Source organism: Salmo trutta, chromosome 11 (genome assembly GCF_901001165.1).
Source record: "Salmo trutta chromosome 11, fSalTru1.1, whole genome shotgun sequence".
Taxonomy (NCBI): Eukaryota; Metazoa; Chordata; class Actinopteri; order Salmoniformes; family Salmonidae; genus Salmo; species Salmo trutta.
Genome location: NC_042967.1, coordinates 20,601,417 through 20,615,295, shown reverse-complemented (window position 1 = coordinate 20,615,295; position 13,879 = coordinate 20,601,417). Strand labels below are relative to the sequence as shown.

Genomic DNA, 13,879 nt, shown 5'->3' with positions numbered 1-13,879 from the left:
TTTTCTTTTATCTAAATGTGATTTTCTTTATCTACCTTTCCCTCAATTCTGATTGGCTGATTTCTAACCTCTACCCTTTGACCTATGACCTTTCCCTGTAGGGCAATTCTGCAGAGGAGCTGGTCCAGGCCTGCCTGGGACCCAAAGCAACAGGTGAAGTGTCAGCAGCTAAGTTCAAATCTGCCCTGAATGAGATCTACATACAGAACGGACAGGTGGACAGAGACTTTGTCAACAGGTTGGTGCTACATTGATAGAGGATGAGGTTCCCTTATTATGTCAACAGGTTGGTGCTACATTGATAGAGGATGAGGTTCCCTTATTATGTCAACAGGTTGGTGCTACATTGATAGAGGATGAGGTTCCCTTAATATGTCAACAGGTTGGTGCTACATTGATAGAGGATGAGGTTCCCTTATTATGTCAACAGGTTGGTGCTACATTGATAGAGGATGAGGTTCCCTTACTATGTCAACAGGTTGGTGCTACATTGATAGAGCATGAGGTTCCCTTACTATGTCAACAGGTTGGTGCTACATTGATAGAGCATGAGGTTCCCTTAATATGTCAACAGGTTGGTGCTACATTGATAGAGGATGAGGTTCCCTTATTATGTCAACAGGTTGGTGCTACATTGATAGAGGATGAGGTTCCCTTATTATGTCAACAGGTTGGTGCTACATTGATAGAGGATGAGGTTCCCTTAATATGTCAACAGGTTGGTGCTACATTGATAGAGGATGAGGTTCCCTTATTATGTCAACAGGTTGGTTCTACATTGATAGAGGATGAGGTTCACTTATTATGTCAACAGGTTGGTGCTACATTGATAGAGGATGAGGTTCCCTTACTATGTCAACAGGTTGGTTCTACATTGATAGAGGATGAGGTTCCCTTACTATGTCAACAGGTTGGTGCTACATTGATAGAGGATGAGGTTCCCTTATAATGTCAACAGGTTGGTGCTACATTGATAGAGGATGAGGTTCCCTTATTATGTCAACAGGTTGGTGCTACATTGATAGAGGATGAGGTTCCCTTAATATGTCAACAGGTTGGTGCTACATTGATAGAGGATGAGGTTCCCTTATTATGTCAACAGGTTGGTTCTACATTGATAGAGGATGAGGTTCACTTATTATGTCAACAGGTTGGTGCTACATTGATAGAGCATGAGGTTCCCTTAATATGTAAGTAGCAAAGGAAAAGCAACATAAACTCAGCAAAAAAAGAAGCGTCCTATCACTGTCAACTGCGTTTATTTTCAGCAAACGTGTAAATATTTGTATGAACATAACACATTTTTCAACAACTGAGACATAAACTGAACAAGTTCCACAGACATGTGACGAACAGAAATTTAATAATGTGTCCCTGAACAAAGCAGGGGTCAAAATCAAAAGTAACAGTCAGTATCTGGTGTGGCCACCAGCTGCATTAAGTACTGCAGTGCATCTCCTCCTCGTGGACTGCACCAGATTAGCCAGTTCTTGTTGTGAGATGTTACCCCACTCTTCCACTAAGGCACCTGAAAGTTCCCGGACATTTCTGGGGGGATGATTCTAGACCTCACACTCCGATCCAACAGGTCCCAGACGTGCTCAATTGGATTGAGATCCGGGCTCTTTGGTGGCCATGGCAGAACACTGACATTCCTGTCTTGCAGGAAATCATGCACAGAACAAGCAGTATGGCTGGTGGCATTGTCATGCTGGAGGGTCATGTGAGGATGAGCCTGCAGGAAGGGTACCACATGAGGGAGGAGGATATCTTCCTCAGCGTTGAGATTGCCTGCAATGACAACAAGCTCAGTCCGATGATGCTGTGACACACCGCCCCAGACCATGATGGGCCCTCCCCATCCAAATCGATCCCGTTCCAGAGTACAGGCCTCGGTGTAACGCTCATTCCTTCGACGTTAAACACAAATCCAACCATCATTCCCTGGCGAGACAAAACCACGACTCGTCAGTGAAGAGCACTTTTTGCCAGTCCTGTCTGGTCCAGCGATGGTGGGTTTGTGCCCATAGACGGCATTGTTGCCGGTGATGTCTGGTGAGGACCTGCCTTACAACAGGCCTACAAGCCCTCAGTCCAGCCTCTCTCAGCCTATTGCGGACAGTCTGAGCACTGATGGAGGGATTGTGCGTTCCTGGTGTAACTCGGGCAGTTGTTGCTGCCATCCTGTATCTGTCCCGCAGGTGTGATGTTCAGATGTACCGATCCTGTGCAGGTGTTGTTACATGTGGTCTGCCACTGCGAGGATGATCAGCTGTCCGTCCTGTCTCACTGTAGCGCTGTCTTAGGCGTCTCACAGTATGGACATTGCAATTTATTGCCCTGGCTACATCTGCAGTCCTCATGCCTCTTTGCAGCATGCCTATGGCACATTCACGCAGATGAGCAGGGACCCTGGGCATCTTTCTTTTGTTTTTTTCAGTCAGTAGAAAGGCCTCTTTAGTGTCCTAAGTTTTCCTTGCCTACCGTCTGTAAACTGTTAGTGTCTTAACAACCGTTCCACAGGTGCATGTTCATTAATTGTTTATGGTTCATTGAGCAAGCATGGGAAACAGTGTTTAAACCCTTTACAATGAAGATCTGTGTAGTTATTTGGATTTTTACGAATTTTCTTTGAAAGACAGGGTCCTGAAAAAGGGATGTTTCTTTTCTTGCTGAGTTTACGTTTTTTTTAATCTTAATTTAACTAGTTTTAACTAGTATTCCTAAGCTCATTATTGTAAACATTTAGGATGTGCATCCCTCCTACGCCCTTCTTCTAGCGTATCTAATATATATGAACTATTTAAACAATTAATCATTGTCATTATTGTGCCAGTCGAAGTGAACATTTGGTATATCAATCCTACAGCCGTTTTCTATATACAAGAAATTTATCATAATCTTTATTATAACAGCCCAGCCCATCATTTTAACTCTGAGGCGTTTGCTCTGGGCCGGCGCCTTATCACTGATGGGGTGGCCAGCATCAAGGCCAACATACAAAAGGAGAACTTCCTGGCTGCCAGAGAGACACTGGGGAGAGTATTACACACACTACAGGTAAGAGGAGCGAGAGAGAGTGGGGGGGGGGGGGGGGGGGGGGTGAAAGAGGGGATAGGCAAACATTTCAGGTAGCTAGAGAGACACTGGGGAGAGGACTGTACACAGTACAGGTAGCTAGAGAGACATTGGGGAGAGGACTGTACACAGTACAGGTAGCTAGAGAGACACTGGGGAGAGGACTGTACACAGTACAGGTAGCTAGAGAGAGACACAGTACAGGTAAGAGGAGAGAGAGAGGGAGGGGGGTGTTAAGGGTTATGAAATATTCTGTGAATGAAGGGCGGGTGGGGGGTGGGCGGGTTGACTAAAGAGAAAACTGTACCATAAAAATGCCATAAATGTGTAAATCGCATGAAATGTATATCTGCAGGTTACATTGTATACAGTCCTTTTAGCATGATATATTATGTTTCATATGGTATTTATGAATTTGTGGATGTCCTTCATCCATTTGGTATGATGTGTTACAAATTACAATTCATATGATATGTTACAAATTTCAATTTGTTATTGCTAACGTTAGCTAGTGGGCTAATGTTAGCTAGGCTAGAGGTTAGGGTTAGGGGTTGGGGTTAAAGTTAGGGTTAAGGTTAGGAGTTATGTCAAAGGGTTAAGGTAAGGGTCAGGGATAACGGAAGGGTTAGCTAAAAGGGTTAAGGTTAGGGTTATAAGGTTAGTTAACATGCTAAGTAGTTGCAAAGTAGCTACAAAGTAGTAAGTAGTTCAAAAGTTGCTAATTAGCAAAGATGTTAAAGTTGTCTGTGATGAGATTCGAACACAAAACCTTTGGGTGGCTAGATGTTTGCGTTATATACCCGGCCAACCACTCTCTATTCATTGTCGCCTTAAGTAAACTTCTGTCTCATGTAACCATACCAAATGTAATATATGTTCATTGTGTTCATTTCAGTGTCCAGGATAAATGTTAAAATTTACGCCATTTAGCAGACACTCTTATCCAGAGCGACTTACAGGATGTGACGCCCTGACCTGAGAGAGCCTTTTTTATGTCTCTATTTAGGTTTGGTCAGGGTGTGATTTGGGTGGGCATTCTATGTCCGTTTTTCTATGCTTTGTATTTCTTTGTTTTGGCCTGGTATGGCTCTCAATCAGGGACAGCTGTACATCGTTGTCGCTGATTGGGAGTCATACTTAGGCAGCCTGTTTTCCTTTGGGGTTTGTGGGTAGTTCATTTCTGTTTAGTGTTTTGCACCTGACAGAACTGTTTGGCTATTGGTTTGTTGTTTTTTTGTTTAAAGTGTTCTATCTTTCATAAATTCATGATGAGCACTAATCATGCTGCGTCTTGGTCTACTCTCTTCAACGACGGCCGTTACAGAACTATCCACCAACAGAAGACCAAGCAGCGTGGTTTGGAGCATCGGGGGGAAAGATGGACATGGGAGTTGGAGCGTCAACTCTCGGAGGACAAGCGAAGGGAGCTATGGGAACCTGAGAGGCAGCCCCCCAAAAAATGTTTGGGGGGGCACACGGTTAGTTTGGCAGGGCCAGGGTTGAACCCTAAGCCAACTCCCCGTGCTTACCAGAGGCAGCGTGGTACTGGTCAGGCCCCGTGCTATGGGGTGATGCGCATGGAGTCGAGGCCGAGTATCCACAGGCCGGTGTGCTCGGTGCCAGCGTCCTGCATTTGCCGGGGGGAAGTGGGCACCCAACCAGTAGGGGCGGTGCCAGTCCTGCGCTCGAGACCGCCAGTGCGCTTCTATGGTCCAGTGTATCCTGCTCCCCACACTAGCCCTGAGGTGCGTGTCTACAGTCTGTTACCTCCAGCCCCACGCATCAGGCCTCCAGTGCGTCAGCCCAGTCTGGTACGTCCTGTTCCCGCTCCTCGCACTAGCCTTGAGGTGCGTGTCTCCAGTCTGGTACCTCCAGTACCAGCCCCACGCACCAGGCCCTCAGTGCGTCAGCCCAGTCCAGCTCGTCCTGCTCCTGCTCCTCGCACTAGCCCAGTGGTGCATGTCCCTAGTCTGGCGCTTCCTAAGCCAGCCCCATGCATCAGGCCTTCAGTGCGCAGTCCCCGTCCAGAGTGTCCGGCAACAGTGCCTTGTCCAGAGTGTCCGGCAACAGTGCCTTGTCCAGAGTGTCCGGCAACAGTGCCTCGTCCAGAGTGTCCGGCGACAGTGCCTCGTCCAGAGTGTCCGGCGACAGTGCCTCGTCCAGAGTGTCCGGCGACAGTGCCTCGTCCAGAGTGTCCGGCGACAGTGCCTCGTCCAGAGTGTCCGGCGACAGTGCCTCGTCCAGAGTGTCCGGCGACAGTGCCCCGTAGAGAGACGGCCCACAGTTCGGAACTGAGAGAGTCGCCCTACAGTCCGGAGCTCCCAGAGTCGCCCTACAGTCCGGAGCTCCCAGAGTCGCCCGCCTGTCCTCCGGCGCAGCCAGAGTCGCCCGCCTGTCCTCCGGCGCAGCCAGAGTCGCCCGCCTGTCCTCCGGCGCAGCCAGAGTCGCCCGCCTGTCCTCCGGCGCAGCCAGAGTCGCCCGCCTGTCCTCCGGCGCAGCCAGAGTCGCCCTCCAGTCCGGGGTCCGCGGCGAGGGACCCCGCTCTAGAGGCGCCACCTAAGTGGGGTGAGCCTGTGGTGGAGCGGGGTCTGCGTCCCGCTCCAGAGCCGCCACCGTGGAGAAATGCCCACCCAGACCCTCCCCTATACTTTCAGGTTTTGCGGCCGGAGTCCAAACCTTTGGGGGGGGGGGTACTGTCACGCCCTGACTTGAGAGAGCCTTTTTTATGTCTCTGTTTAGGTTTGGTCAGGGTGTGATTTGGGTGGGCATTCTATGTCCGTTTTTCTATGCTTTGTATTTCTTTGTTTTGGCCTGGTATGGCTCTCAATCAGGGGCAGCTGTACATTGTTGTCGCTGATTGGGAGTCATACTTCGGCAGCCTGTTTTCCTTTGGGGTTTGTGGGTAGTTCATTTCTGTTTAGTGTTTTGCACCTGACAGAACTGTTTGGCTATCGGTTTGTTGTTTCTTTGTTTAAAGTGTTCTATCTTTAATAAATTCATGATGAGCACTAATCACGCTGCGCCTTGGTCTACTCTCTTCAACGACGGCCGTTACACAGGAGCAATTTGGGTTAACTGCATTGCTCAAGGGCACATTAATATGTAAGTGGACATTATAAAGTGTCATATTTTTCAGAATAAAACTATGGCCAGTTTGGGTAGCAGTTGTATTCAGTTTTTTTTTGTTGGTAAAAACAAACAATAAGTTACGTATGTCTGGCTCGCAAATTCCTTTCGTTTTTTCAATATGGCCCGTTTTCTGATTGACTTTGACACCCCTGATGTAGAGCCATGACTACAGGTAAGGGGAGAGAGGGAGTGGGAGAGAGAGAGGGAAAGGGAGAGAGAGAGGGAGCGGGAGAGAGAGAAAGGGAGAGAGAGAGAGAGAGGAGGATGGAAAGAAAAGAGGGGGGAAGTCCAACACTTTCAAGAATCAAGGGAGATAAGATCAGGAGCTGCAGACCAGCCACCAACACCCTGAGATAAATCAGACATTTCTTTAGACCTGCATCTGATGGCGCCTCACAGAGACTGGAGAACAGCCAGCAACACTGCCCCCCCACCACTTTTCCCTAATTAACTGCATGCAGATACAATGAGCTATGCCCAAGCCGCACACAGTCAAAGAGGCCCCTCTACAGTACCCTCTTCAAATCCCCCTACAACCTCCCTCCCATGCGACCAGACCAGACCTGCCTCTGACATGGTCAACCAGACCTGGCCCATCACAGCAAAGCTCTATCAGACCAGGCCCACCTCAACTCAGCCCAGCTCTACACAGCACCGACCACTACCCTAGGGTCTGGTAAAACAATGTTGAGGGTAGTGCACCGCATGATGCAGTCCACAACATGTATCATTCCTGCCCCCCATGGCAGCTCCAACCCTGCAACAGGAGCCACACGCAGGCCTCCTGTGCACATCCAGAATGGAGCATTGGCAGCCACTCCGGTCCCCTGCACCCACTCCGGTCCCCTGCAGCTACTCCGGTCCCTTGCAGCTACTCTGGTTACCCTGCAGCCACTCCGGTCCCCTTTCAGAAAATTCTGAGTCAAAAATAAATCTAACCCTTGGTTTTCTTCTGAGCTATCTGAGCTCATTCAGATGAGAAATCAGGCCTGGGCCAAAGCAAGGAAAAGTGACTGTGTAGTTGTCTGGAAATCTCTCAGACAACTGAGAAACAGACGTACTATCTCGGTTAAGAAAGCTTGTTCAGCTCTATCTCTGGCTCTGCTGGTGATCGTAATGTTTTTTGTTGAAAATAGTAAATGTACTGAAACGTACAAATTCCTCTTCTTTCCTGCCTCAGCAAGTTCTGTCTGACTCTGGCGTCATAACTGAGAACACTGGGATACGTGGTGCTTTTTTATCATCATTTTATCTCGGCAGGCTTTTTATTTTGAGAGAAACTGTGGTTTAATTTACACTGGTCAATCAATCGACTGCTCTTCCCTATTCCAGCCCTCTAGCTGACTTGACTGTTAACCCGTCAACTTCTCGTAAATATTTTGTTGTCATTGCAACAACTCACTGTGATGTGCTAGATGCCTTGCTTAAGATTCATGTAAAATAATCCACTGGGCTGATATGCTTGATCCATCCACTCTGCCCCCCTTATTGTTGAATCATAAACCTATATTTTTAATCTGATGGACTCCCGAGTGGTGCAGCGGTCTAAGGCACTGCATCTCAGTGCTACAGGCGTCACTACAGACCCTGGTTTGATTTCAGGTCGTATCACAATCCGGCCATGATTGGTAGTCCCATAGGGTGGCTCACAATTGGCGCAGCGTCGTCCGGGTTTGGCCGGGGTAGGCTGTCATTCTAAATAAGAATTTGTTCTTAACTGACTTGCCTGGTTAAATAAAGGTTAAAAATGAAAGATTATTTATGATACTATCCCCCAAGGTTTGAAAGGCGGCCCATGTGCTCCCCTTTCACAAAAGTGATGGCCTTGTGAGCTAAATAATGAATCGCCCTATCCCTAAACGTTCTTGCCTAGCTAAAAATGTTAGAATTCTTGATTCATTCTCAAGCTAAGATCTTTCTTTGAAACGTACATCAGTCAGGTTTTAGACCAGGTCATAGCACTATCTCTGCTGCATCCATGGTTCTAAATGATGTGGCTAACTGTATGGATAAAAGGCAACATTGTGCTGCTCTCTGTCATCAACCTGTCAAAGGCTTTTGATCCTTTTGACCAGTCACTGCTCATTCAGACGCTTTCCTCAACTGGCCGTGAATAGGCTGCATGGAATTGCTTTCAAAACCACTTAACAGATGGAACTTAATGCATACCTACTCAGGTTTCCTGGATATTAAGAAAGGGGTCCCGTAGGGGTCGATTGAAGTGTCTATCTTATATCTAGAAGATAAAAGAAAGCTCAGGAAATATGTATTTTTTATGCATATTAAACCCCTTTTTTGGGGGGTATGCACAAAACTACCTCCATACTGACATTATTTATTTGAACCGGTAACGAGTCCCGTGCCACGTGGGGTCACATTTGTTTGTAGCCCAAATGGTTCAGACGCTACCAACAGAAGTTGGTACATCAATGGTACCGACTTCAGATGAGTCTCGTGGGGCAAAATGGAGACTGCCATTATGTTCGTGAGAGTCTCATCTTTTCATAGAGTGGTTATTATAGTAAGTAAGCCAAACCGTTCGGACGCTACAGACATTTTCCTGAGAAGACCGATTTTCGGGATGTCTCTTGGTCTGACAAACACCTTTGACCACAGATAGGCGGATGCAGTGGTTTGAGAGGCAGCCCATGCAAAAAACAGATATCTCTACCTTAAACTGACGGATTTTGATGGGGATTTTTTATTATGTTACTTAGATCGATGCAACCGTCCTTCAATAGACTCTAGTACAGGGGTGGGCAAACTTTTTGGCTCGAGGGCCACATCGGGATTTTGAAATTCAACTGAGGACGCATTTTCTGAGGGTCCAATTGTTTGTTAAAATTTATTTGAATCGGCCTCCCGAATGGTGCAGTGGTCTAAGGCACTGCATTGCAGTGCTTGAGGTGTCACTACAGACCCAAGTTCGATCCCTGGCTGTGATGGGGAGACCCATAAGGTGGCGCACAATTGGCCCAGTGTTGTCTGGGTTAGGAGAGGGTTTGGTAGGCCTGTGGCGGGCTGGGAGCATGCATGCTGACATGGTCACCAGGTGTACGGTGTTTCCTCTAACACATTAGTGCGGCTGGCTTCCGGGTTAAGCGGGCTTTGTGTCAAGAAGCAGTGCGGCTTGGCTGGGTCATGTTTTGCCTCTCCCGAGTCCGTAAAAGATTTACTGCAATGGGACAAGACTGTAACTACCAATTGGATACCACGAAATTGGGGGTACATTTTTTTTAGTATATATTTATGTCTCCTTGCCTGTGCTTAAGCAGATTATTCAACTGATGTTCCTATCGGTCCTAGACTATGGCGACATCATCTATATGAATGCAGCTGCCACTTCATTAAAGCCATTAGATGCAGTTTATCATAGCGTACTGCGCTTTATTACAAGCGACAATTTTACTACTCATCACAGTATTCTCTACAAGAAAGTTGGTTTGACCTCTTTGATGTCACATAGGTTGATACGTTGCTATGTTTTAATTTCTAAAGCCCTTTTACAAAAAAATCCCACTATACCTTAAATCATTACTAAACTTTAGACATACGAGTTAACACACCTGGTCTCAGGGATGGCATACTGTCCTTTGGTCTCTACTGAGTTAAGTTAATCAGCATTTTGTTTTATTCTAAATGTTGTTAAATGTGATGTTTTGGTGCCTCTAGGTCAGTTCAGAAAGCTGATTGAGGACCTTATTACTGATGAATGTGTTTTTTTTATGACCATGTTTTTGATTTAGGGGAGCATATAGAAGTGGTTTAATAAGTGGGGGGGACATCAAATTAATATTATATTTACATTTTTTGTCGGATAAACACTCCAAACAACCTACTGACCGCTCGGAGGTGTCCGCATGGTCCTAAAGTACACCGTCGCCACGTTTTTGTATCACATTCCAGTGATAAAACTGGGGGGGACAAAATATAATTTCAGAATGTGGGGGGGGACATGTCCTCCCTTCTCCAGTAAAAGTTGTGCCCCTGTTTTTGATGTGTGGATTTTCTGTAATTTATGTAATTTAGGGCTGATCTGTAAAAGTGACATTGGTCTCAGTTTGAGTCCCTGATAAAATAAAGGTTAAATACAATTTAAAAGAATAAAAAAGGTAAGGAATAAAAGGATAGAGGGAGAAGGGGGGAGAGAAAGAAAACATCTATCTCACCACTCATCTCTCGTTTCATATTTCACCTTGGCTCAAGTGTTATCATCTGAACCAAGTATACTTCTATCTTGAGGTGTCTGTAATAGGGAATTAGATAGATATCTTTCCCACAGACACAGACTTGGTAAATAATACATGCTTGTGTTTTGTTAGGACTTCTACAGCCACAGTAACTGGGTGGATCTAGGATACACTGAACCCTACGCCAACCTGATCCGCCCCGATCTCCCACTGGAAAACCTGGCAGGTAGGGAGGGCTTGTGTTAATGCAGCAACGAGGACAGCTAGGAACCAACTGGAGGGAGGGAGGCTGGTAGGACAGGGAAGGAGGGAGGGTGGTAGGGAATGATGGAAGGAAGGAGGGAGGGTGATATGGAATGTGAAGAAAAAGAACGATAGCAGATAAAAACAGGAGACGAGATAAAGAGATAAATATGAGGACGCATGACTTGACCTTCGCCTCTCCCGAGCACGTTGGGGAGTTGCAGCGATGAGACAAGAAGGTAATTGGAACGCAATTGGATATCAGGAATTTGAGGAGATAAAAAGGGGGATAAATACAAAAATTAAATATAAAAATTAAATATAAAGAAAAAAAAATGTAAATGCCAAAAATATAACAAATGGAAGTCCTTTAAACTGCAACACATCTACACTATTTATATAAGGGGATTAGGCTATTTCACCCACACCCGTTGCTGACAGGTGTTTAAAATCGAGCACACGGCCATGCAATCTCCATAGACAAACATTGGCAGTAGAATGGCCTTACTGAAGACTTCACTGACTTTCAACGTGGCACCGTCATAGGATGCCACATTTCCAACAAGTCAGTTTGTGAAATTTCTGGCCTGTTAGACCTGCCCCGGATAACTGTAAGTGCTGTTATTGTGAAGTGGAAATGTCTAGGAGCAACAATGCGAACTGGTAGGCCACACAAGCTCACAGAATGGGACCATGTGCTGAAGCGTGTAAAAAACGTATGTCCTCGGATGCAACACTCACTACCGAGTTCCAAACTGCCTCTGGAAGCAACTACTGCACAATAACTTTTCGTAGGGAGCTTCATGAAATGGGGTTCCATGGCCGAGTAGCCTCACACAAGCCTAAGATCACCATATGCAATGCCAAGAGTGTTGTAAAGCTCGCCACCATAGGACTCTGGAGCAGTGAACATGCATTCTCTGGAGTGAAGAATCACGCTTCACCATCTGGCAGTCCGACGGACTAATATGGGTTTGACGGATGCCAGGAGAACGCAACCTACCTCATTGCATAGTGCCAACTGTAAAGTTTGGTGGAGGAGGAATAATGGTCTGGGGCTGTTTTTCATGGTTTGGGCTAGGCCCCTTAGTTCCAGTGAAGGGAAATCTTAACGCTACAGCATACAATGACATTCTAGATGATTCTGTACTTCTGAATTTGTGGCAACAGTTTGGGGAAGGCCCTTTCCTGTATCAGCTTGACAACGACCCCATGCCACAAAGCGAGATCCATAGAGAAATGTTTTGTTGAGATTGGTGTGGAAGAACTTGACTGGCCTGCACAGAACCCTGACCTCAACCCCATCGAACACCTTTGGGATGAATTGGAACGCTGACTGCGAGCCAGGCCTAATCGCCCAACATCAGTGCCCGACCTCACTAATGCTCTCGTGGCTGAATGGAAGCAAGGCCCGCAGCAATGTTCAAACATCTAGTAGAAAGCCTTCCCAGAAGAGTGGAGGCTGTTATAGCAGCAAAGGGGGACCAACTCCATATTATTGCCCATGATTTTGGAATGAGATTTTCGACGAACAGGTGTCGACATACTTTTGGTCATGTAGTGTATTTGTATGCGTTGTAGAAACTACTGGGGGCTTGCAAATTGGCTTGTCTCACTGGTGATGTGTTGAGGTGTAGTGATATGTTTTGGGGAATTTAGAGATATCTTTCTATTATTTTGAATGACAATGAACAAAAGTATTTCATATATTGTATAGAGCAATAAAAACAAAGAAGTTTAATAAAATACTTATTTTATTATGAATATAATGTGTGTCCCTCAGTTTTGTCATTTGTGTTACCCCCTTGAAAATCACAGATGAAACAGATATACAATGACCTTGAGCGTTCGAGCCTAGTGGTTAGAGCATTGGGCCAGTAACCAAAAGGTTGACAAGGTAAAAATCTGTCATTCTGCCCCTGAGCAAGGCAGTTAACCCGCTGTTCCCTGGGCCCCGAAGACGTGGATGTTGATTAAGGCAGCCCTCCGCACCTCTCTGATTCAGAGGGTTTGGGTTAAATGCGGAAGACACATTTCAGTTGAATGCCTTCAGTTGTACAACAGACTAGGTATTCCCCTTTCCGATGGCAAAGGGTTATCTGGGTAGGGTTTATGTTTAAAAAAATTATTAGCTAATCACACCCTTTTAGTATGACATACATTTGAGGATTCCGTGGATAATTTGGTGTGTCTCATTCCAATGTGTCACTTGGTGTTAGCCAATTTAAATGTAAAATCATTAATCACATAACTAGTAAATCATTTTTAAAGATTTGATGACATTTGAGCATTTGTGGCCTCCATTTCAGAAAATCCACATTTACTTAAAATGTCTCATTGGTGTTACCATCATTGATGTTACTACTCCTACTGGTGGCAGAATGTTATTATAATGGTTAAAACTATTTAAAGTTATTAAGGTCCCATATTAGTTCATTTAGAATGGGAAGATGTACCCAAATGCATTCATATAAAAATACATCTAATATGTTTTTTATGTCACCGTATTTAAGAACGACCCTTGAAAATTGTGTTTTGATTTTGTAGATGTTAAAACCCCGACCTGCAGTGACTGTGCCAATGGGGGGTTCTGTTCCAACTCCATCCTGCCTAACATTCTTAATGAGAAGAAACTCACCTCTGGATACATGGGGATCTTGTCCTCAGCTAAGCCTAAAGGTACACACACGTACACACACACACCACACACACACACACACACACACACACACACACACACACACACACACACACACACACCACACACACACTACCTTCCCCAGATACCCACACACTCTCTGTATAACACCCATCATCACCTCTCTCCTCCCAGGTAAGTGTAGTCATGGCGGTGCAGCTGACCTGACCAGCTCCAAGGCTCCTCGCGGGGGCATCAGCAAGGACGAGCGTCGCTCAGACAACGTGGCCCTGCACACCGCTGCTGTCACCGTGGCAACGACCGCCACCCTCCAGCTGCTGGACGACATCCGGGGAGCCGCCGGTGACAACAACTACCTACGGTACGGAGAGGGGTAGAGGGGGGTGAAGGGGAGGAGGGGGTAGAGGGGGGTGAAGGGGAGGAGAGGGGTAGAGGGGGGTGGAGGGCAGGAGAGGGGTAGAGGGGGGTGAAGGGGAGGAGAGGGGTAGAGTGGGGTGGAGGGGAGGAGAGGGGTAGAGGGGGTGAAGGGCAGGAGAGGGGTAGAGGGGGGTGAAGGGCAGGAGAGGGGTAGAGGGGGGTG

At 46.5% G+C, this 13,879-nt stretch overlaps 1 protein-coding gene across 1 annotated transcript in view; it reads left to right on the top strand.

Moving 5' to 3' along the window:
- The window catches only part of LOC115202440 (von Willebrand factor A domain-containing protein 7-like), a 29,322-nt gene that overhangs the window by 2,961 nt on the left and 12,482 nt on the right, over window positions 1-13,879 (top strand). Inside the window, exons 3-7 of the mRNA XM_029766578.1 lie at window positions 102-238; window positions 2,916-3,060; window positions 10,530-10,623; window positions 13,188-13,319; window positions 13,474-13,660. Of these exons, the coding sequence (XP_029622438.1) occupies window positions 102-238; window positions 2,916-3,060; window positions 10,530-10,623; window positions 13,188-13,319; window positions 13,474-13,660 (695 nt within the window). The remainder of the gene's footprint in view (window positions 1-101; window positions 239-2,915; window positions 3,061-10,529; window positions 10,624-13,187; window positions 13,320-13,473; window positions 13,661-13,879) is intronic.